General features: G+C 43.5%; 1 protein-coding gene across 2 annotated transcripts in view; it reads left to right on the forward strand.

The window, feature by feature from the left end:
* The window catches only part of LOC139370357 (trinucleotide repeat-containing gene 6C protein-like), a 75,826-nt gene extending 56,938 nt beyond the window's left edge, over positions 1 to 18,888 (forward strand). Inside the window, exons 14-21 of one of the 2 annotated variants that reach the window (XM_071109785.1) lie at positions 2,312 to 2,549; positions 2,758 to 2,922; positions 13,234 to 13,431; positions 13,661 to 13,810; positions 14,146 to 14,262; positions 14,972 to 15,193; positions 15,962 to 16,175; positions 16,581 to 17,139. In XM_071109785.1, coding sequence (XP_070965886.1) covers positions 2,312 to 2,549; positions 2,758 to 2,922; positions 13,234 to 13,431; positions 13,661 to 13,810; positions 14,146 to 14,262; positions 14,972 to 15,193; positions 15,962 to 16,175; positions 16,581 to 16,938 — 1,662 coding nt within the window. In that variant the 3' untranslated portion in view covers positions 16,939 to 17,139. Of the gene's footprint in view, positions 1 to 2,311; positions 2,550 to 2,757; positions 2,923 to 13,233; positions 13,432 to 13,660; positions 13,811 to 14,145; positions 14,263 to 14,971; positions 15,194 to 15,961; positions 16,176 to 16,580 lie in introns of both variants that reach the window. The other variant, XM_071109786.1, reaches the window with a different exon arrangement.
* Positions 18,889 to 23,865: the final 4,977 nt, after the last annotated feature.

Raw genomic sequence — 23,865 nt, forward strand, 5'->3', positions numbered from 1 at the left:
ACAAAATGACTACCGTAATCAGAATGATGGGAAGTTTAAGCGCGCTCGATTTACGTCACATTATGTGACGGTGCTCAGTTTTTTGGCGGCATGAATCTTGCGAAAGCGGGAAAAATCCATAAATTAGCCGTGTCATTGTATAAACCGCGAGGTTCAAAGTGTGGGAATAAAGTAGCGGCTTTATAGGCCAGCAATTACGGTATATCCCCAAAAATTATAGCATTTCCGAATATGTTGAAGCTTTGACCCTATTTTTACATCATCTGAGGTTTTTGTTGTGCCTGCAATCGATTGAGAGACGGCATGCTCTTGAATACAAGGTGTGTGTGTGTGTGTGTGTTTTCAATCATAGAAACAGAATGTACATATCCCTTCAAACCGGTGCAATTTAGCTGGTACATCATTGACATTTGAATTGAAACGTTTACTTCCAATCACTACGAGAAAGATGGCCGCTGGTCCACCCACCGTCGAATGTGAACATAAATGTCTGTTCTATTATTTGTTTTATTTCGATAGGTTTCCTATGGAAGACTAACAGTATAATGTAAAACTGATATTCGCCTTTCAAGTCAACATTCTGATGTGTGGACCTCCAACCATTTTGAAAGTTGACATTTTAAATGTATTCCCATTTTTAGAATGTCCCCGCTGTGTTGAAGAGCATGGCGTCTCAACCAATGGCAGGCACAACTCAAACACCAAAGAATATATCAAAATCGGGTCTAAGCTACAACATCTGCAATCACTTTACACATTTTTTTTATCATTGACATAAAGTTAAAAATTACGATTAAAAAATCTGTAATAGCGTAGATATGTGCTATACATTGTATTGTGTGTGAGTGTTGAAATAGACCGGATATGCTTACTTAAAGTTGCAGGAGAAATGTTTGTCAAAAGCATCTCCAGTTGCTCAAAAGTGCTATTTCTCTAGAATGTATGGAGAAGTAGTTACGGAAGTTGGTGGTTTGTGTGGTTGGATCCTTTTTTCTTGCAAATTGGGAACCTCTTTAAAATAATCTGTGATAAGACACTAAAGCAGGGGTTCCCAAATGCTTTTGGCACACGACCCCATTTTGATATCTGAAAATGTTCATGACCCCAACCATGTGGTTAACAGTCAATGTTTACTTTCTTAATTAGGGCTATGGCAGGCAATTGCAAAACATTCTAACAGTATTTCTGATTTGTATTCTCAACTCGCCATCGTGTACTTTTTGATGTGGGGCTATGAGAGTCAATTACAAATGTGTCTGACATAATTGTTCTTATCTCACCACCACTAATATATGGGTGTCCTTGAAACGTGCCGCGTCTGAGCTTCTTAAAGTCAAGGGGTCCACAGTGCGCACCTCATCTCTCCTGTCACATCCAACCTGGATTGATATTTGTTTTTAATGCAGACGAGAGCACTGAATGGGCGAACTATGAGTTCTAATGCTCGGAGGGAGATGACACTGTAGTCCTTTTTTATCAGGAACCAGAACTCCTCAATAGTGACCCGTGAATGCGTTGTCTGCAACATACAGCTCATACAACATTACAGCTCGATCAGCTGTTCCTTTTCACTTACCGATATGTCAACTGAGCCAGGATCACAAACGGATTTCGGATTTTTTTTTTAAAGTTTTTTGTCAGTATAGCCACACTGCTCATCACTCGTGCTGTTTCATGCTCGGGAATCGAGCAATCGAGACAGAACAATATGTCCCGGTGAATAGCATCCCTTGGCAAAAGTCGATGCACCTCGGCCCTCGCAGCTAACGTTCGTTTGGAGAGAATAAGGTGGGGAGTTTGAGTCTTTGTCAGTTTCCTCTTGATTGCTAGCTATAGCATCAATTCAGTGTTATCTGACAAAGGTATTGATGTAATCGTTCTGTGCCTCTGCTTCCCCACACATTGTTTTCACCATATCGATTGCGGTCGGTAATATCAGTCTCTGCAATAGTGTGTGGTTTCTTATTCATTGGCCATGAGAATGATTCAAGTGCAGCCTTTTCCCACGACCTAAACGCGCTCTCTGGTTGAATTTATACTTTTAGATTTGAATCATTTTGAATTAGATTTAAGGTTAAACACATTTACAATGACTTTGAGAGACAAACCTGACCCCATTTTCATAGACCCCTAGTTTGTGAACCACTGCACTAAAGGCAGTCTTTTCCCACCAGATAAAGTGACTGTTGATGAGGTGCTGATTGTAGGAGTCATGCCACGGTCATTGTAGCCTTATGCCCCCATTCTCTTTCTCTCTCCTTTGTCCCCCTCTTTCTCCCATTCTGTTTCTTTCTCGCTCTCTTGCTCCCAGGTTGCACGTACAATCAATAACATGCAGCAGCAGATCCAACAGCACCAGCGTCAGCTGTACCAGGCCCTGCTGATGAAGCAGCAGCCCCCCGGCTCCCACTCCTCCTCAGGCCTGCACCCCGGCCAAGGCAAATCAGCCCTGGACTCATTCCCAGGCCACCCCCAGGCTCCGGGCCTCTCCGACCTGCACACCAAAGAGCTGCATTCTTCTCCCAGCTCCTACAGCCCCTACCCCCTCTGTGAGTCCAGCACACAGGTCCTACACGCACATTGTCACTCACACATGCACTCCTTCAGCCCCTATGCTCTCACTACATCTTTCACAAACAAGCTGTTTGTATAACTAGTAAGCCTATACGTCAGTATAAGTCCCTGCAATGTCCTACTTTATCAATCTAGTTTGTGTTGAGCTGTGTATTCAATGTTAAGATGTTTTCTCTCTCTTAGCTGGACTCAATCCAAACATGAATGTAAACTGCATGGAGGTGGGGGGCCTGTCCATGAAGGAGCCTCCCCAGCCTCAGTCCCGTCTGTCCCAGTGGACCCACCCCAACTCCATGGACAGCCTCTCTGGAAACTCCTCCCACATGGAGGCCAACCTCAATAAGCACGGTAGGAGGAACACTAGGAACTGTATGACTAAGTCCCATTCAATTCTGTTTTTCCCTCGGGGGCAATAAATACACTGCTCCAAAAAAATAAAGGGAACACTTAAACAACACAATGTAACTCCAAGTCAATCACACTTCTGTGAAATCAAACTGTCCACTTAGGAAGCAACACTGATTGACAATAAATTTCACATGCGGTTGTGCAAATGGAATAGACAACAGGTGGAAATTATAGGCAATTATCAAGACACCCCCAATAAAGGAGTGGTTCTGCAGGTGGTGACCAGACCACTTCTCAGTTCCTATGCTTCCTGGCTGATGTTTTGGTCACTTTTGAATGCTGGCGGTGCTTTCACTCTAGTGGTAGCATGAGACGGAGTCTACAACCCACACAAGTGGCTCAGGTAGTGCAGCTCAACCAGGATGGCACATCAATGCGAGCTGTGGCAAGAAGGTTTGCTGTGTCTGTCAGCGTAGTGTCCAGAGCATGGAGGCGCTACCAGGAGACAGGCCAGTACATCAGGAGATGTGGAGGAGGGCGTAGGAGGGCAACAACCCAGCAGCAGGACCGCTACCTCCGCCTTTGTGCAAGGAGGAGCAGGAGGAGCACTGCCAGAGCCCTGCAAAATGACCTCCAGCAGGCCACAAATGTGCATGTGTCTGCTCAAACGGTCAGAAACAGACTCCATGAGGGTGGTATGAGGGCCTGACGTCCACAGGTGGGGGTTGTGCTTACAGCCCAACACCGTGCAGGACGTTTGGCATTTGCCAGAGAACACCAAGATGGGCAAATTCGCTACTGGCGCCCTGTGCTCTTCACAGATGAAAGCAGGTTCACGCTGAGCACATGTGACAGTCTGGAGACACCGTGGAGAACGTTCTGCTGCCTGCAACATCCTCCAGCATGACCGGTTTGGCGGTGGGTCAGTCATGGTGTGGGGTGGCATTTCTTTGGGGGGCCGCACAGCCCTCCATGTGCTCACCAGAGGTAGCCTGACTGCCATTAGGTACCGAGATGAGATCCTCAGACCCCTTGTGAGACCATATGCTGGTGCGGTTGGCCCTGGGTTCCTCCTAATGCAAGACAATGCTAGACCTCATGTGGCTGGAGTGTGTCAGCAGTTCCTGCAAGAGGAAGGCATTGATGCTATGGACTGGCCCTCCCGTTCCCCAGACCTGAATCCAATTGAGCACATCTGGGACATCATGTCTCGCTCCATCCACCAACGCCACGTTGCACCACAGACTGTCCAGGAGTTGGCGGATGTTTTAGTCCAGGTCTGGGAGGAGATCCCTCAGGAGACCATCCGCCACCTCATCAGGAGCATGCCCAGGCGTTGTAGGGAGGTCATACAGGCACGTGGAGGCCACACACACTACTGAGCCTCATTTTGACTTGTTTTAAGGACATTACATCAAAGTTGGATCAGCCTATAGTGTGGTTTTCCACTTTAATTTTGAGTGCGACTCCAAATCCAGACCTCCATGGGTTGATAAATTTGATTTCCATTGATAATTTTTGTGTGAATTTGTTGTCAGCACATTCAACTATGTAAAGAAAAAAGTATTTAATAAGAATATTTCATTCATTCAGATCTAGGATGTGTTATTTTAGTGTTCCCTTTATTTTTTTGAACTCTGTGTGTGTGTGTGTTTTTTATATATATATATATATATATATATATATATATATATAAAACAGACTGCTATATATATATTATGCTGTCAAACAAGAAGTCAATCTATTAGTCTTCTCGATAGCAAAATTGGGTTAGCTGCTCACTTAGTCACTTTATTCTAAGAAAGTGTCTTTCAGTTGACTCACACTGAATAACATTAACGTATTTCACGCCAACACAGACATTCTCTTGGTTTCTGTCACACTGTTTGGCATTCACAACAGACACGTTAACACTGGAAATATAACGTGTGAGCCACAAACACCACATCCCCTAACCTCTCCCACTGTAGCGTGAGCATCAAGCTGCTGTTCTGCACTTCTTATAGTAATCAACTTGCACCAGTAAACAGGCGTCATTACTCGAAGGCTTTTGAATGTTTCCACATATCTCAGTGATGAAACGGTATGGGAAATCTCAACTGGAAGTATTTAGTATGAAATCAGTTATCTCTTTAGTGTCTGACACTTAAAATTACTATTTAAATCCATATCTATTTCTCAAATGATGTCTCATGTTGGTATTCATCTGGATGTATTCTTGCAGCCCAGTGTTCCTTTTGCCCTCCATACTCCACAAAGAGCAACACTGACAACCACTCTTACTTTGTCATGTTTTTAAGCCTCTATGATTGTCATTTATGTATTTTTGTACGCCAGTGGCTGAGACATATATACAGTACCAGTCAAAAGTTTGGACAAATCTACTCATTCAAGGGTTTTTCTTTGTTTTTTCTATTTTCTGCATTGTAGAATAATAGTGAAGACAAACTATGAAATTACACATGGAATCATGTAGTAACCAAAAACGTGTTAAACAAATCAAAAATGTTTTATATTTGAGATTCTTCAAAGAAGCCACCCTTTGCCTTGATGACAACTTTGCACACTCTTGGCATTCTCTCAACCAGCTTACCCTGGAATGCTTTTCCAACAGTCTTGAAGGAGTTCCCACATATGCTGAGCACTTGTCTGCTTTTCCTTTACTCTGTGCTCCAACTCATCCCAAACCATCTCAATTGGGTTGAGGTCAGGTGATTGTGGAGGCCAGGTCATCTGATGCAGTACTCCATCACTCTCCTCCTTGGTCAAATAGCCCTTACACAGCCTGGAGGTGTGGTGTCATTGTAGTAAGTAGAATGGAGCCGGAGAGGATGGCTGACGTTTTACGTGCTCCTAACCAACTGAATTTTACATTTTACGTCTCATTTTACATTGGCTTGTTACGTTCAGTAGTTCCAAAACATGCAGTGATTTTGCAGAGAGCCACATCAACTTACAGAAATACTCATTATATATTTTGTTGAAAATACATGTTATACATGGAAATATAGATAAACTTCTCCTTAAAACCTCTTGCAGCTCCCCCCCCCTACTTTGTACAATTTTCAGGCACAGAACCAAGGATATGCATATTCTTGGTACCATTTGAAAGAAAACACTCTGAAGTTTGTGTAAATGTGAATTGAATGTAAGAGAATAACACACAATAGCTCTGGTTTAGATAAAACAATGGAAAAAAACAAGTTTTTTATTTTTGTGTCCTCTTTAAAATGAACAAGGTAAAACAAACATTCAGATAGGATGATGGGGACAATTTCAGTGAAAAATATAAGAGGGCAACAGTACTTGTGCAAAGTTTCAGAATGATAACTTCCAAAATGAGTGTGCTACATTACATTTATCATGAAGTCACCCAGGTGTCCCACACAAGTAGCCCAAATGTATCCAAGTGGCCAAATTGGTGAAGGTATACATTTTGAAACAAATAACTATATACAACATACCAAAATGGTATTCTAACACACCCCCCCAAAAAATTGAGATTTATTTTTTTAAATGAAATATATATATACATTTACAAAATAACATGGTATTTACACACTTTCAATATTTGGAAGACCCTCAGTCCTCTATCAAATCAAATCTATTTATATAGCCCCAGCCTAAAACCCCAAACTGCAAGCAATGCAGGTGTAGAATCACGATCGCTAGGAAAAACTCCCTAGGAAGAAACCTAGAGGAACCAGGCTATGAGGTGTGGCCAGTCCTCTTCTGGCTGTGCCGGGTGGAGATCAGTGGTTGTAGAGGGTGCAACAGAACAGTTGAAACTGGAACAGCGGTAAGGCCAGGTGGACTGGGGACAGCAAGGAGTCATCATGCCAGGTAGTCCTGACGCATGGTCCTAGGGCTCATTTCAGCCCGGTTCCGTGCGCAGAGGGGTTAATGCAACCGCTGTGTCAGATTTTTAAAAAACATCATCTAAGTACGGTGTTCAGAGCCCAAAACAGACAAAATAAATATCCTCCATGTTGCGCAGTCAACATTAGTCAGAAATAGCATTATAAATATTCACTTACCTTTGATCTTCATCAGAATGCACTCCCAGGAATCCCAGTTCGACAATAAATGTTTGATTTGTTCCATAAAGTCATGTCCAAATAGCTTCTTTTGTTAGGGCGTTTGGTAAACAAATCCAAACGCGCGTTCAGGCCCAGCCGAACGTCGGACAAAAAGTTATATTACATGTCGTAGAAACTTGTCAAACTAATTATAGAATCAATCTTTAGGATGTTTTATCATTAAAGTTCCAACCGGAGAATTCCATTGTCTGTAGAAAAGCAATGGAACGAGAGCTACATCTCATGTGAAATACTTGTGACTGAGATCGAGGCTGCTGCCAGACCGCTGACTCAATCCCCTCTCATCCGGCCCCCCTTCACAGTAGAAGTCTGAAACAACGTTCTAAAGACGGTTGATATCTATTGGAAGCCTTAGGAATTGCAAAATTACCCATATCCCACTGTGAATTCGATAGGGGTGAGTTCAAAAACTACAAACCTCAGATTTCCCACTTCCTGTTTGGATTTTTTCTCAGGTTATTGCTTGCCATATGAGTTCTGTTATACTCACAGACATCATTCAAACAGTTTTAGAAACTTCAGTGTTTTTTATCCAATACTACTAATAATATGCATATATTAGCATCTGGGACTGAGTAGGAGGCAGTTTACTCTGGGCCCGCTATTCATCCAAAAGTGAAAATGCCGCCCCCTTGCCCAAAGAAGTTAACTTATTTTTTTACCTATTTTGTACATAGTGTTGCTGCTACCGTCTCTTATGACCAAAACTAACTTCTGGACATCAGATTAACCTCTAGCACTTAGCCATCCCGGATCCGGGATCGTGAATACAGCCTCAAGCTCATTACCATAACGCAACGTTAACTATTCATGAAAATCGCAAATGAAATGAAATAAATATGCTAGCTCTCAAGCTTAGCTTTTTGTTAACACTGTCATCTCAGATTTTCAAAATATGCTTCTCAACCATAGGAAAACAATCATTTGTGTAACAGTAGCTAGCTAGCGTAGCATTTGGCGTTAGCGTTAGCATTCAGCAGGCAACATTTTCACAAAAACCAGAAAAGCATTCAAATAAAATCATTTACCTTTGAAGAACTTCAGATGTTTTCAATTAGGAGACTCTGTTAGATAGCAAATGTTCCGTTTTTCCTGAAAGATTATTTGTTTAGGAGAAATCGCTCCGTTTGGTGCGTCACGTTTGGCTACCAAAAAAAACGAAAATCCAGTCATCAAAACGCCAAACTTTTTTCCAAATTAACTCCATAATATCGACTGAAACATGGCAAACGTTGTTTAGAACCAATCCTCAAGGTGTTTTTCACATATCTCTTCGATTATATATAGTTCGTGGAAGTGTGCTTTCTGTTCTGAATCCCAAGAGAAAATGCCCGCAGCTGAAGATTACGCACCAATTTAGACAAAGGACACCGGGCGGACCCCTGGAAAATGTAGTTTCTTATGGCCAATCTTCCAATGATATGCCTACAAATACGTCACAATGCTGCAGACATCTTGAAGAAACGACAGAATGGGCAGGCTCGTTCCTGGTGCATTCACAGCCATATAAGGAGACAATGGAAAACAGAGCCTCAGAAATTCTGCTAATTTCCTGTTTGAAGTTTCATCTTGGTTTCGCCTGTAGCATGAGTTCTGTGGCACTCACAGATAATATATTTGCAGTTTTGGAAACGTCAGACTGTTTTCTTTCCAAAGCTGTCAATTATATGCATAGTCGAGCATCTTTTAGTGACAAAATATTGCGCTTAAAACGGGCACATTTTTTTATCCAATAATGAAATAGCGCCCCCATAGACTCAACTGGTTAACAATTATTCACCTCGAAGAAGAAGCTTTATCCTTTAAAGAAGAAGCTTTATCCTTTAAAGAAGTCTTGAGGTATTGCTCGCTTGAGGTAGAGTACCTTATGACAAGCTGTAGACAACACTATCTACCAAGAGTTCTCATCTATATTATTCATAGCCATCTATTTACCACCCCAAACTGATGCTGGCACTAATACCGCACTCAAGCAACTCTATAGGGCCATAAGCAAACAAGAAAATGCTCATCCAGAAGTGGCGCTCCTAGTGGCTGGGGACTTTACTGCAGGCAAACTAAAATCCGTTTTACCTCATTTCTACTAGCATGTCACCAGAGGAAAACCAGTGCAACCAGGGGGGGGGGGAAACTCTAGACCACCTTTACTCTACACACACGCATACAAAGCTCTCCTCCGCCCTCCATTTGCCAAATCTAATCATAATTCTATCATTCTGTTTACAAGCAAAAACTAAAGCAGGAAGTACCAGTGACTCGCTCACTACGGAAGTGGTCAGATGACGTGGATGCTACGCTGTAGGACTGTTTTGCTAGCACAGACTGGAATATGTTCCAGGATTCATCCAATGGCATTAAGGAATATACCACCTAAGTCATCGTCTTCATCCAAAAGTGCATCGTCTGTCGTCCCCCACATTGACCGTATGTACATATCCCTACCAGAAGCCATGGATTACAGGCAACAGATGCGCTAAATGCCTTTTATGCCCGCATCGAGGCAAGTAACACTGAAGTATGCATGAGCGCATGTAACAGTATAAGTTTAGACCGTCCCTCGCCCATACCCGGGCGCGAACCAGGGACCTTCTGCACACATCAACAACTGACAACATCGCTCCACAAAAGCCGCGGCCCTTGCAGAGCAAGGGGAACTACTACTTCAAGGTCTCAGAGCAAGTGACGTCACTGATTGAAACGCTATTTAGCGCCCACGCTAACTAAGCTAGCCGTTTCACATCCGTTACACGCACCAGCTGTTCTGGACGACTGTGTGATAACATTCTCGGTAGCCGATGTGAGCAAGACTTTTAAACAGGTCATATTCACAAACGCAGGGCCAGGCGGATTACCAAGACGCATACTCAAAGCATGAGCGGACCAACTGGCAAGTCTTCACTGACATTTTCAACCTCTCCCTGACCAAGTCTGTAATACCTACATGTTTCAAGCAAACCACCATAATCCCTGTGCCCATGGAAGTGAAGGTAACCTGCCTAAATGATTACCCCGTAGCACTCACGTCTGTAGCAATGAAGTGCTTTGAAAGGCTGGTCATGGCTCACATCAACAGCATCCTCCCAGGTACCCTAGCCCAAAAAAATGTAGCACTCACGTCTGTAGCCATGAAGTGCTTTGAAAGGCTGGTCATGGCTCACATCAACAGCAACCTCCCAGATACCCTAGCCCACAAAAATGTGCATACCGCCCCAACAGATCCACAGATGACGCAATCACACTCCACACTTCCCTTTCCCACCTAGACCGTGGAACACCTATGTGAGAATGCTGTTCATTTACTACAGCTCAGCATTCAATACCATAGTGCCCACGAAGCTCATCACTAAGCTAAAGACCCTAGGACTAAAACCTCCCTCTGCAACTGGAGCCTGGACTTCCTGACGGGCTGCCCCCAGGTGGTAAGGGTAGGCAACAACACATCTGCCACGCTGATCCTCAACACTTCGTCCCCTCCTGTACTCTCTGATCACCCACAATTGCCTGGCCAGACATGACTCCAACATCGTCATTAAGTTTGCCGACGACACAACAGTGATAGGCCTGATCACCCAACAACAATGAGACAGCCTAAAGGGAGGAGGTCAGAGACCTGGCAGTGGTGCTAGGACAACAACCTATCCCTCAATGTGAGCAAGACAAGAGGACTACAGGAAAAGGCAGGATGAACAGGCTCACATTAACATCGTCAGGACTGTGTTCGAGCGGGTCGAGTTTCAAGTTCCTTGGTGTCCACATCACCAACAAACTATCATGGTCCTAACACACCAAGACAGCCGTTAAAAGGGCACGACAACACCTTTTCCCCCTCAAGATTTGGTATGGGTCCCCAGATCCTCAAAGTTTTACAGCTGGACCATCGAGAGCATCCTGACCGGTCTCATCACTGCCTGATATGGCAACTGGTCGGCATCTGACCGCAAGGCACTACAGAGGGTAATGCGTATGGCCCAGTACATCACTGTGGCCAAGCTTCCTGCCATACAGGACCTATATACTAGGCGATGTCAGAGGAAAGCCCAAAAAATTGTCGGACTCCAGTCACCAAGTCATAGACTGTTTTCTCTGCTACCGCACGGCAAGCGGTACTGGAGCGCCAAATCTAGGACCAAAAGGCTCCTTCACAGCTTCTACCTCCAAGCCCTAAGATTGCTGAACAATTAAAGCACCATCACACCACAACCTCCATGCTTCACGGTGGGAACCACACATGCGGAGATCATCCGTTCACCTACTCTGCGGCTCACAAAGACACGGTGGTTGGAACCAAAAATCTCAAATTTGGACTCCTCAGACCGAAGGAAACATTTCCACCGGTCTAAAGTCCATTGCCCTTGTTTTTTGGCCCAAGCAAGTCTCTTCTTCTTATTGGTGTCCTTTAGTACTGGTTTCTTTGCAGCAATTTGGCCATGAAAGCCTGTATCACGCTGTCTTCTCTGAACAGTTGATGTTGCGATGTGTCTGTTACTTGAACTTTGAAGCATTTAGCCTGCACATTTTTTTCCTCTCCCTTTTTCTCCCCAATTTTGTGGTATCCAATTGGTAGTTAGTCTAGTCCTATCGCTGCAACTCCAGTACGTACTCGGGAGAGGCGAAGGTCGAGAGCTGTGCGTCCTCCGAAACACAACCCAGCTGAGGTGCACAATCCCTGCTTAAACCAGAAGCCGGCCGCACCAATGTGTCCGAGGAAACACCGTACACCTGGCGACCGTGTCATCATGCATGCGCTCGGCCCGCCACAGGAGTTGCTAGAGCGCTATGGGACAAGGACCCTCCCCTAACCCGGATAACACTGGGCCAATTGTGTGCCGCCCCATGGGTCTCCTGGTCGCGGCTGTCTGCGACAGAGCCTGGACTTGAACCAGGATCTCTAGTGGCACAGCTAGCACTGCATCCTGGGCTGCAATTTCTGAGGCTGGTAACAATGAACTTATCCTCTACAGCAGAGGTAACTTTGGGTCTTCCTTCTGTATACCACTGCTACCATGTCATAAAACAACTGATTGGCTGAAACACTTTAACTTCTCTGGGGTAGGGGGCAGTATTTTGACATCCGGATGAAAAGCGTGCCCAAAGTAAACTGCCTGTTACTCAGGTCCAGAAGCTAGGATATGCATATAATTGGTAGATTTAGATAGATAAACACTCGAAAGTTTGTAAAACTGTTAAAATTATGTCTGTGAGTATAACAGAACTAGAACAGAACTATTTTCAATGGCTAGTACTAAAATTATACACCCAAGTCCTCCCAAATTGCAGTTCCTAGGGCTTCCACTAGATGTCAACAGTCTTTAGAGTTTCAGGCTGGTTTTTGGAAAAATCACCCAGAAATTGTAGTTTTCTAGGTGGCTCCCAGTTGGCTGTAGTGTTTCCAAGCGCGTGGAGGAAAGCATGTTCTTTCTTATTTATATCTGGTAATGAACATACTATTCTGTCTTAAATTGTATTGTTTATTTGCATATTAGGATACCTACGGTTTGATTATAAACGTTGTTTGACTTGTTTGGAAAAGTTTATTAGTAACGTTTGGGATTCATTATGTATGCATTTTGATGGAGGGAAACTGAGTGGATTATTGACAGAAGCGCGCCAGCTAAACTGAGTTTTTATGGATATAAAGAAGGACATTATCAAACAAAAGGACCATTTGTGATGTAACTGGGACCTTTTGGAGTGCCAACAGAAGATCATCAAAGGTAAGGTATTTTTATATAGTTATTTCTGACTTTCGTGTCGCACCTGCCTGGTTTAAATATGATTTTCATGCGGGGTGCTGTCCTCAGATAATTGCATGGTTTGCTTTTGCTGTAAAGCCTTTTTGAAATCTGACACGGCGGCTGGATTAACAAGAAGTTGAGCTTTATTTTGATGTATAACATATAATTTCAAGGATGTTAAATATTTGAATTCAGTGTTTTTGAATTTCGCGCTCTGCAATTTCACTGGATGTTGGCTAGGTGGGGCGCTACCGTTCCCACGTACCCGTAAGAAGTTAAGAACGCAAATTAACTTTTAATAAGGAACACATGTTAATTGAAATGCATTCATGAAGCTGGTTGAGAGAATTATTCTACAATGTAGAAAATAGTAAAAATAAAGAAACCCTTGAATGAGTAGATGTGTCAACTTTTGACTGGTATTGTATGTATTTTAAATGTCAAATAAATTAATGAATTCCTTTGACTTTTCCTAGGTGCCATTTCTGCTGCTTCTAATCTGGGCCCCCCTGGAAAGCCCCCCCACATGGATGACTCCTACAGCCCCTACAGTATGATGGGTGGGTCTGAGTCTCCCACCTCCCCCCTGGTTCCCCCTGACAGCTGGGGCCAGGGACCGGGAAAGAGCCCCAAGGACCAGATCACCAACGGAACGAATATCAACTGGCCCCCAGGTTGGTAGAGAAGACCGACATTCCTAACTCCCTTTCAATCAGATCAAACTTTATTTCACACGTGATCCTGACACTTTACTGATGGAGGACAAAGAAAAGAGATTTAAAACTTCTAAACTGTTTTGATTTTAGAAAGATAAACACTTAAGTTGTTCCCCACAACATGTGAGTTTTTAAATGTCAAATAACCAATGTACTGACTGTATTGTCCTCCATGTTGTCGTCTCAGAGTTCTGTCCAGGCGTGCCCTGGAAGGGCCTGCAGAACATTGACCCTGAGAACGACCCCAACATGACCCCAGGAAGTGTTCCCAGCGGCCCCACCATCAACACCAACATCCAGGACGTCAACCGCTACCTACTCCGTGACCGCAGCGGAGGTGAGGAGGGGGGTCTATCAGGGAGACGGGCTGGAGTTAGTTGGCTTTGTTAAGATACACGGATCGTCAAATAGACTGTATACATTCATTAACAGGGCATGTCTCTGCTGTTGATTCTCACAGGTGTTGACTTGTATTACTGTATTGACAACTTTAAGCTTATATCCTATTCCTTTCTGTGGCACTGAAGGGGTTACAGTACTACCTCACTTGTTGTGACTGTGCCACCCAGTAGCACAAGCCCTATTGTATTTATACACTTTCTTCAAATCAAGTTGTACATGTTTCTTTCCCCACCACCCCCTCTGTCCATAACAATGGACCACCACGGCTAGGCTCTTCCCCTCCTTCACCACCTCAGAACGGTGCTCTGCCCCCCTCCGCGGACTGGCCAGTCAGTGGCTGCTTCACTAGCTCTTTCAGTTTGTCCTCCCCGGATGAGGAGAGTGCAGGTACAGACCACAGCCCCCCCTTCCAGCCCCCTATGTGGACATGCTGACCCATGGTCCCCATGCTTGACCCCCCTCCCTTCCCCTAATTACCACCATAGCAACACACCTTTATCCTATTGTTTGTGTGTGGTCTGTGTTTGAGTGTTACGGTAGATAGGTCCTTCCTTTGCCAAATGTAATCCTACTACCAACTACCCAGTGCTGGTTAATCAAGTCCGCCACGATGTGATTGCGTTGTACTCCTCATGGAATTAAGTTTGAGTGTTTGAATCAAGAAATGCTTTGAATGTTGTGGCCCTAGACGCCTATTCATAAGCATGTGTTGACGTGACATTTTTGTTGCCGCTAAGCAACCCACTCAGAATTACTATGAATACTTAAAAAATGTCCCCTTTTTAAATGTCTGAGTGACCCTCATTCTGTTTTTACATTTGTTTCCTGTATTCATCAATGTGATCTCCGATATGAAATATATAAACCCAAGAAGCCGAGGTTTATTGTTGATGAACAAGTGTTAATGTGGGGCTTCTTTTGAAAACTTTGCATCTGCCCAAAGTTAGATGTCTAAGAATCTTTCTAATAGCAGATTATAGGCCTACATACATTTCCTCAATGTGTCATAGAACATAGGCTTCCACAGAGGGTCTCCATCTCTACAACAGTAGTAGGTCTCATAGGTTCCCCTCTTCTCTCTCTCGCTCTCCGTCAGGTAAACTATCTGACATGAAGTCCACCTGGTCCCCGGGGCCCATCTCCCACCCCTCCCAGGCCTCTCTGTCCCACGAGCTGTGGAAGGTCCCCCAGGGGCCCCGCAACAACACAGCCCCCTCCAGGCCACCTCCGGGCCTCACCAACCCCGCCAAGCCCTCCTCCACCTGGGGAGGAAACTCCCTGGGCCTGGCCCAAGGCTGGAGCAGCTCATACACCTCAGGTGAGATGCCACAGTAGAACTCCTCAGCCTGAAATATAGACTGGGGGAGTTGCTCTGTAAGAAGCCTAGAAAGACTTAAACCTGGTAATGTACCTAGTAGAGGAAAATCAATGAACGCTGTGATCAGGGGTTTGGAGTTAGTCGTTTTGAGATTTCTGTTTTGAGATTTTGACTTGATGCTCATTGAAAACCATTGACTGTGGATTTGAGCTGACCTTACTTTGTGCTGTGTCAACATCCTACCCTAACATAATGTTTTTGACACATTTCCCTAAAGAAGCATAGTGTAGGACACCACATAGGCGTGTCATTTTCCTAGGTGTGTTCGTTGTACAGTGTGATTCTCCCCCACTATGTTTTGAGCTCCCCTCCACTCGTCACTCGCTGTAGCAAGGTGGAGCAATACACACCCCGCTGTGGTTAGAGGCCCTTGTCAAACTGAAGTCTTGCAGCTTACCAGATAAGACTTAAGTGACTTTTATCATGGCTTCAAAGAGAACCTAAACCGTGTGACCTTATTTTGACATGAGTGCTAAGGTCACACTGAGGTAATAGTACAAGAGTAAAAGTGCTTACATGAGACAATGAAAATATGTCATTTAAAAATACAAAAAAAGAACATCCATAGATGACAACAATGGACAACTTATGTACATGCATACAAATGTTGTCATCGATAGAAGACAAGTTATTGACCAAGAATGATTGCTTTATATTTTATGTGGACCTGATTATTGACTGATCATCAACCTTCTCTGTTTCTCTCAGAGGGCACAACCTGGAGCACAGACAGCTCCAACAGGACCAGTAGCTGGCTGGTACTGAGGAACCTCACCCCCCAGATAGACGGCTCCACCCTGAGGACGCTGTGCATGCAGCACGGCCCCCTCATCACATTCCACCTCTTCCTGACCCAGGGAAACGCTGTGGTGCGATACAGCTCCAAGGAGGAGGCTGCCAAGGCCCAGAAGTCCCTGCACATGTAAGACTCCCGAACTTGAATGGGAAAAACCTATCTGGATCGTCATGATGATGTGGCCGGCGACTCGTTTGCTTCTTGAAAGTCCAATATCGTGCGAACTTGACTGCTGACTTGAAAAAGCATTGTGGGACTGTATTAGTGGACTAATGAAAAAAAATACCAAAAGATAGTTTTGGAGTGGGTTTTCTCTTTTACCCATACTCTATGCTGTTCAAGGTAGTGATTATCTCAGTCTGACCTTAAACAAAACATTGTCTCAACTTCTAGGCTATATACATCTCACTGACAAAATAGCAAAGCCTATAAAGAAATACTTGTACTGTACTTCACCACGTGTAAGACAGTCCATGTTGATACTATAACACCTGTAAGTATGTGATGTATAACTGAGCCCTGTCCTCTTAGGTGTGTGCTGGGGAACACCACCATCCTGGCAGAGTTTGCCGGGGAGGAGGAGGTGAACCGCTACTTTGCACAAGGCCAGCAGCAGCAGCTTCCGCCCACCACCAGCTGGCAGCCTAACCCTGGCACCAATCAGACGCGCATGGGTGGAGGCTCGCAGCAGCACGCCATTGGCCATCACTGGAGTGGCGGCCTTGGGGGAGGAGCCAAGACCGGCGGAGACCTGCTGTGGGGGGGCGTGCCCCAGTACTCCAGCCTGTGGGGGCCCCCTAGTGGCGATGATAGTCGCGGCGTTATCGGGAGCCCCAACCCCATTAACACGCTGTTGCCAGGCGACCTGCTGAGTGGAGAGTCCATGTAGGACAACACACTAACTAACCAACCATGAGGATGGATGTTTCAACGCTGGAACAGACAGTGGAAAAATAATAATAAATACACAAAAAAATGACAATGAACAGGAACAAAACCAAGCAAATCATGTGGCGATAATCAGTATCAACGGAACTGTGAATCGTGTACCGGAAGGCTGGGGGCGACGTCACAACACTGACCCCTACGCCCTTCGGTTTTTACGTTTTTTTTCCCCCTCCTTTTTAGTTGACTTTTTAAAAGGGGATTTTGTTTTTAGTATTTGATTGATGTTGGAAGCAAACAAAAATGAAATGCCGAAAAGACTCAATGAAGAGAGAACCATTAAGTGTTTTTAAGTTTTCCATGAATATCGCACATTCTGTGTGAAGTGTTTTTTTTAGGAGAAGCAATCGTAGAAGCTGCCATTTTGAATCTTTCCTTTGCCCACGAAACTACAAATTGATTTAAAAAATACCATTCCCAGCATGCCCGTGGTTTAAAGACCTTTTACTTATGTTATTGTTTTGTTTCCAAGCACTAATATTCGCCTTAAGTGCTCTACTGCGGCCCAGGTCCTCCTTCAATCTCAAGCCTTTATCATTGTTTTGAAACTGAAGAAATATTGTGATTTTGAAAGCTTGCTCAGTTCCCATCTCTGAGCCAGTGAATGGAACAGAACAAGTGTGATCAACCAAGGTCGTATTCACTAGGAACGAAACGGAAGCAAGCGGACTGAAACTGAGGGACTACCTGAACTTGGTCCAATAAGAAATGCTTGTTTTCGCATGCTGTTGCAAAACGTTTTGCCACGTGTGCACCTAATGAATATGACCCCCAAGTCACTCGGCAGTATGAGGCCTGTCAACACTGACCCAACCAATCATCAGTTAAAACCTTTTTTTTGGTTGTTCATTTGTTCTTTAAAGGGATTTACACTGCTGTTTTTGTTATTTTTGTATATCGGGCGCATTATATCTATCGCAACATAAGCTGAGAGATTATTACACATCGACAGACCTAGCTGCATCTGTTTTATGTGTGTTCTTGAGTATATGTCTGATGGAACCTAATCATTCACGTCTGGGAGTTCAGATTACCACTGCTCAGAAGAACTACGACTTCAGCTATACTCACCTAACGAGACTTACAGGTGCTTCTTGTCAATTATTAACATTATTAGTCGGTTCCGTTGTTGACCCTCTCGTCCCCATTATGGTCCACCAGTTTCTGGAAACAATGACAACAAACAAAAAACGCTTCAACTTGATGTGAAAGTTACATTGTGCAATATATACGCCACAGACCCTTCTTCTTCCGTCCACGCTCAAGTCCAAACAGGAACTGGTTTCTTTACATTTTTCGTTCTTGATTTTTGTTGTCGTTGATCAAAGCAAAGAACTTAAGAACTACAGAAACTTTACCTTTTCTAATTTTTGATTCCCACCAGGCCACCCCCTTGACCCCCCCCCCCCCCCCCCCCCCCCCCCCCCCCCATGAAAAACCGTTGCGTTAACTCTTGCCGGAGAGGAGGAGCGAGGATGGTGTTACTATTATAACTGTGTGTTCAGAAACTGTCTCTGCAGCCCTGAAACTCCTCATACGTACACATTGAACTGGGGTACATGAGAAAGCACCATCAGAAAGCCCTTCCTCTCCACGTTGCCACAGCCACACTGAACAGACTGAATCCAGGTGGGGGAGTCACTGGAGGGTCACTGGAGATCTGGCACAATACCAAATAAGAGGGGTTTATCCTAATGCAGTAGATCTACTACGAGTGTTCCTTGTATTTGGTACTGTGCAAAAATTTAAAAGATAGACTAAGTAACCTTTTGTCTATTTCAAAGGGTTTTATCATAGCACTTATGAAGAGAGCTAAACGCTTCAACTTGCAAACCAATAAATCAGAAAAATGGAGCAGCAACTTTGAAAACTGAAAAAAAAAAGTCAAAAAAAAGAACTCTTGCTCTTTTTGTACTGTAATCTATACTTGGAAATAACTTCTGGTATTTGTTTGTTCCTCTTTGGTCCAAGGACTTGTATGAACTTTAAAATGGTAGCAGGATGAAGAAAAGAAAAAAAGGAAGTCTACTTTTATCTGACAAAGTCTGCAGTGTTTCATTTTTTTTCTAAAGACATTTTCTTTTAACTATATCAAAGTGAATATCACTGTTACTCCAAAATGTTTAGCCTTTTTCTTGTCTGGAGACGCTAGACATGCAATGTTACCTGTCTCCGGCCAACGGTCGGTCGGAGTGGGGAGGGGGATGGTCACGGTCCACTGAGTGCCTCTCTGCTGTGGTGCCCATGGCGATGGTCGCTAGGCAAGGCTACCCCCACAGCAGCATTTCCTCCTGGGCTGGCACCAAGCTCTCCCATTGGACACCCTCAGCCCGGCAGGAAACCACGCTCCCTCCAAGACTGGCCAATCAGCACGGAGCTAGCCAGCTAACGACCGCGCCAGCAGCACTCGACCTCGTCTCAACCAACCCTCTCCATTTCCCCTAATCTTCTTTCACACAAAGATCACTTTAGCTGGAAGTCAAGAGACAGTCAAATTTCTGGAATTTTGCCAGTGTTTGATGAATTTTATTTTGTTTTCGTTTGACGTTATGTATTTTTTGATTTGTTATTTTTGTCTACATGCAGTGGTCTTTTCAAGATGGCTGCTTGAAACTAGCCCTTTTCACTGTTCATATGCAGAAACACTTTGGTCAGAGGTGCCTCTGTATGTTCATCCTGTGTATTGAATGCAAACGAGGATCAATACTACAGCCCGTCATTGATTGTCTATTATTAGTTAGTATCTTAACTGATTGATTGATCATTGCTTTGTTTTGGACAGTATTCTGTAGTACTTCCAGGCAGTATCTCAAGACGTGTAAGTTAGACCAATAGGGTGTCTCAGATGGGTGAGTGTGTCCTGCCTGACCCTAGCTGCTCCACCTGGGTTCCACCAGGGCTGTCCCCTCTCGCCCGCTCACACAGCTGCTACTCTACACCCTCCAGTCCCCACCAAAGCAAACAACCTAGGCCATGGCCCTCCCCCTGACCAGACATAAACAGCGACTCAGTTCTGTTTCTATGCAAAAGACTAGAGGCTGCGGGCCCTTTACAGCCAACGTGCCAATCCTGCCTTAAGGGTTGAGCACCGACTCACAGAGCTAGACCCATTAACCTCCTGCTGTATGTACCCTTCAGCACTTAGAATATGTCTGCTCTTGGTCCTTATAGCTGGGTTTAAACCACAACACTGTCATATTCCAAACTTCCACCCTCCCTCTATGGGGAGTTAGTACCACTGAAGTGGAGGTATAGTAGGCCTCTCTTTACTGTGCTGAAGAAGACTGATCTCCTGTCAGCTTGATCTCAGGGTAGGAGATGACATTAAAAGATGCACCTCTCTCTGTATGCATGTCCTTTTGCTGTAGTGTAAGAGAGCCAAGTTCTACACTAACTAATGGCAAGCTGTGCAGTAGTACTATAGACTTGTTTTGGTTGGAGAATTGTTTTTGGGGAACGGGACAGTAATGGTTTCCCTTCCCAACTATAGGCCTACAGTAATGTTACAATGTAGAGGCCCATTCTGCATGTAAGATGCCAATGTTATCCTATGTGCCAATACAATAAAATATATAGCTCTCAAACTAGCCCATGTTATACGATCTGGAGAAAGAGCTCTTCTCTTCCCAGGATGGAGGATCTTTGATAACCTTTGTGATGGAGGCAGGGGGGCAGGAGGGCAGGAGGGATCAAACAGATGGGTGGGGGCAACACACCTCATCCTGAACCACTGAGATAATATGGCCGGGTCTCTCATGGCACCCTGTTCACTATGTAGTGCATTATATGGGGACATTAGGGTGCCATTTGTGGGGAATGCCCTATTGTTGATAAAATCTTTGGCGGATCCAAGTATCCTATGGTGCACAGTCAGTTTAATGTTGGGTAATCCTGGGTACATATTTTTTTAAACCAAAAATGAATTTCTTGCATTTTAACGTCATTTTAATATGAAGTTTGACACAAAATCAAGAAGAAAAAAATATTTTAAAAAATTAAAAAACGGACTAAAATAAAAGATCTATAATATGTTAAAACTAAAGCTCTGCACTTCTAGCTGAAATGTCTCCAGTCCAGCAACCTCTAACTTCTACCATCCAGGGAGTCAGAATGCAGGCTGGGGAGCCTTTTTGTGGATGCTGTATTTATCCTATTTGTTAGTTTCCTCTCAAAGCGGACCCACAACTGTATATTTCCACAGACCCAGATGGCTTCGGGCCCACTGTATCAGCCCAGGTCGCTCGCCTCACTGTTTCTGCGGTAGGCAACGAGGGTGGACGCATTTCAAAAGGTACAAAGTCTTAACAAAAAAAAATAACAAAAAAAAAAATGGGATAAGGCTACCTTTTTGGGACTGTTCGGCGTCCTGCAGCACACTAGCAAAAATCACTATTGCCTGTTTCTGTAACTGCCTTGATCCAAGCTCAGAGACCAATTAGCCGGGTGGGGGCCTCCAAACGTCCGCTCGGTGTGTGTGCACCAGCACTGAGGGGCAGGCCGTGCTCTCTCTCTACTGCTTAACTATAGATATATATGGATATGTACGCTCGGTGTGTGTGGTAGGTAGCACATCAACAGACACCTTGGATCTCAATCTCTGAAACCTTTTATTCATCTTAAAAGGTCTGGGCTCAATACAAACTGAAGATGAGCAATATGTATTCCCCCCGCAAATAAGTGATACGAAGGAAATGGAATGGGTTTAGTGGTTAAACTGGTACTTGATGGATCATGAGTAATGTCTTTCCTACCTGGAGTTGGATATGCACGTTCTGGATTTATGAACATATTACAGTAAGTACCTTGAACTACTTGTACTGTATGTGAATTTGTCTAAACAACCCAACCTGAAATCACCTGTTTTTTAAATGCATACTTTCCCAGTAGAGAAAAATATCATGAAACATATCAACACAAAAATATAAACACAAATACTTGAATCAAGGAGCGCCAATAACCTAATGTGAAGTCTCTTTTGTAAAAAAAAAATGATAAAAAAAACAAAAAATAAAAAGAACTATTTGACTAGTACACTTCCAAGCTTGAGGTCATCAATTTAAAAAAGATTGGAGAAAAAAAAGTGCAAAAATCATTTGGTTGTGTGCTTGAAAGTCAAATGTATGTGTGCAAACAACTGTGTGCTTGGCAGGCTCAGGACTGCTGTCATGTTCCATTCAGTATGTTGTGTATTGACATTGTTGTCTGTTCTTTTATTCAGTTTATTTTTTGCTTGTCAAAACTATATTCTGATAGACATTTATCTTCTAACGTTGCACTGAGTGTCTTCTACCCCTCACTCAGCTAATCGTAGACAAACGAGGGGAGAGGGTGACAATTCATGTGTAAATGTTTACTCAAGGACTTAATGGAAAAAAAGTTTTTGTTTTATCTGTAAAATGTTTATCTACCTTAGTGGCTTTTATTGTGGAATAATCCAAAACAAGGATTATCATTGAGTATTGCACCATTTTGTTCTGATTACATACAAATGTAATGAAAAAAGACAACAAAAATGATCTAAGAATTGTGGCCATAGATGGTAGGACTAGTAATCTCTTAACTTCATGGAGAAAGGGATAATGTGGGGAGATGAGTTTGTTACAGGACTCATTTCAGAGGTGCCTAATCTTGTTTTTTTTTATGCATAGCCACCTGTCGTTTACAAACATTTCATTTGTCTGAAGTTGAGGAAAAAGGAATTTTGAAATGTTGAAAAAGACAAATTCCATCTTCCATCAAAAAAATATGAACATAAAACAAACTTTGCAAAATGAAGATTTATGCTACTTTCAGAACTCTGGGATTGATCAGTGTTGTTGTCGTTTTTAATTTCTCTTTTTTTTTTGATGTTGACAGACTGTATGTATTGAATTATTTGAATTTTGTCTTTGTAAAAAGACAAGGCAATCTGCTCACTATCTTGCACACTCGTAAAGATGTGGATCTTGTCTCGGGAAGGCCAGGATTTCCAGAGTTCAAACTCCACCATTTGTATTTAAATTTGAGTTTTAAATTACAATAACTTTGAGAAATGTAACTCCAGGCACTGAAAGTTAGGGATTTAAATAGAATATGATATACCATTGCTTCTAAAAATCCATAGTGGTTACATAATTTGCCAAATAAATGACTGAAAATGAACTCTGAGAGAGAAAAAGTAGAGTGCTTTACATGTAAAATTGCTTTACATTTAAACAAAATTGATCAATGGTTTTAATTGTCAAACGGCAGTGATTAGTTTTACTTATGCATTTTATTTGAGGTTCCATCCTGTAACTTTCAGGAGCTTTGTGCATTACTGTCTCTGTTCCTGTGGCAGATATTCAATGAGTTAAGAGATTCTGTCTAATAGATGGTTTTCAGGAGACAGATTTGAAGTGTGGGTGGGGGGGGGTAGCTGGTTTTTAAAGGATCATGATCTATGCACAAGTGGGAGGGAGAGTCCAGGCCTGCTTTTCTCTTGGGGCCCGGAACTCGTACTCTGGGGTTCAGGGTTTGATGTAGGGGTGTGTCTTTGTGCTACAAATTTGCTATGTTAGATTTTCTTCCCCCTCATCAGATTTATGGCAAAACTTTGTATTGCTTTGCCATGCTGTGTAATCCTTAAGCAATGAGCGCTTATCCTTCTGCTAAAGCACTGTGGGTTATACTGAGAAAAAGCCCATGACTTTTAAGGCGGTCTGGTTTTTGTAAAGGGGGGGGGGGGGGTGGTACTCTGCCTTTTTATTTAAAAAATAAACATTAAGGAGAAATGTCTGTACTGAGAAAGTTGTGGCTTTTGTTTTTTTTTCTCCTCATAGAATGTGATTGTTAATGACATGCACCGGAAAAAAAACATATTTCCATGAGTTATGGAGCTTCTTTCGGACTA

The sequence above is a fragment of the Oncorhynchus clarkii genome, chromosome 17, assembly GCF_045791955.1.
Source record: "Oncorhynchus clarkii lewisi isolate Uvic-CL-2024 chromosome 17, UVic_Ocla_1.0, whole genome shotgun sequence".
Lineage (NCBI taxonomy): Eukaryota > Metazoa > Chordata > Actinopteri > Salmoniformes > Salmonidae > Oncorhynchus > Oncorhynchus clarkii.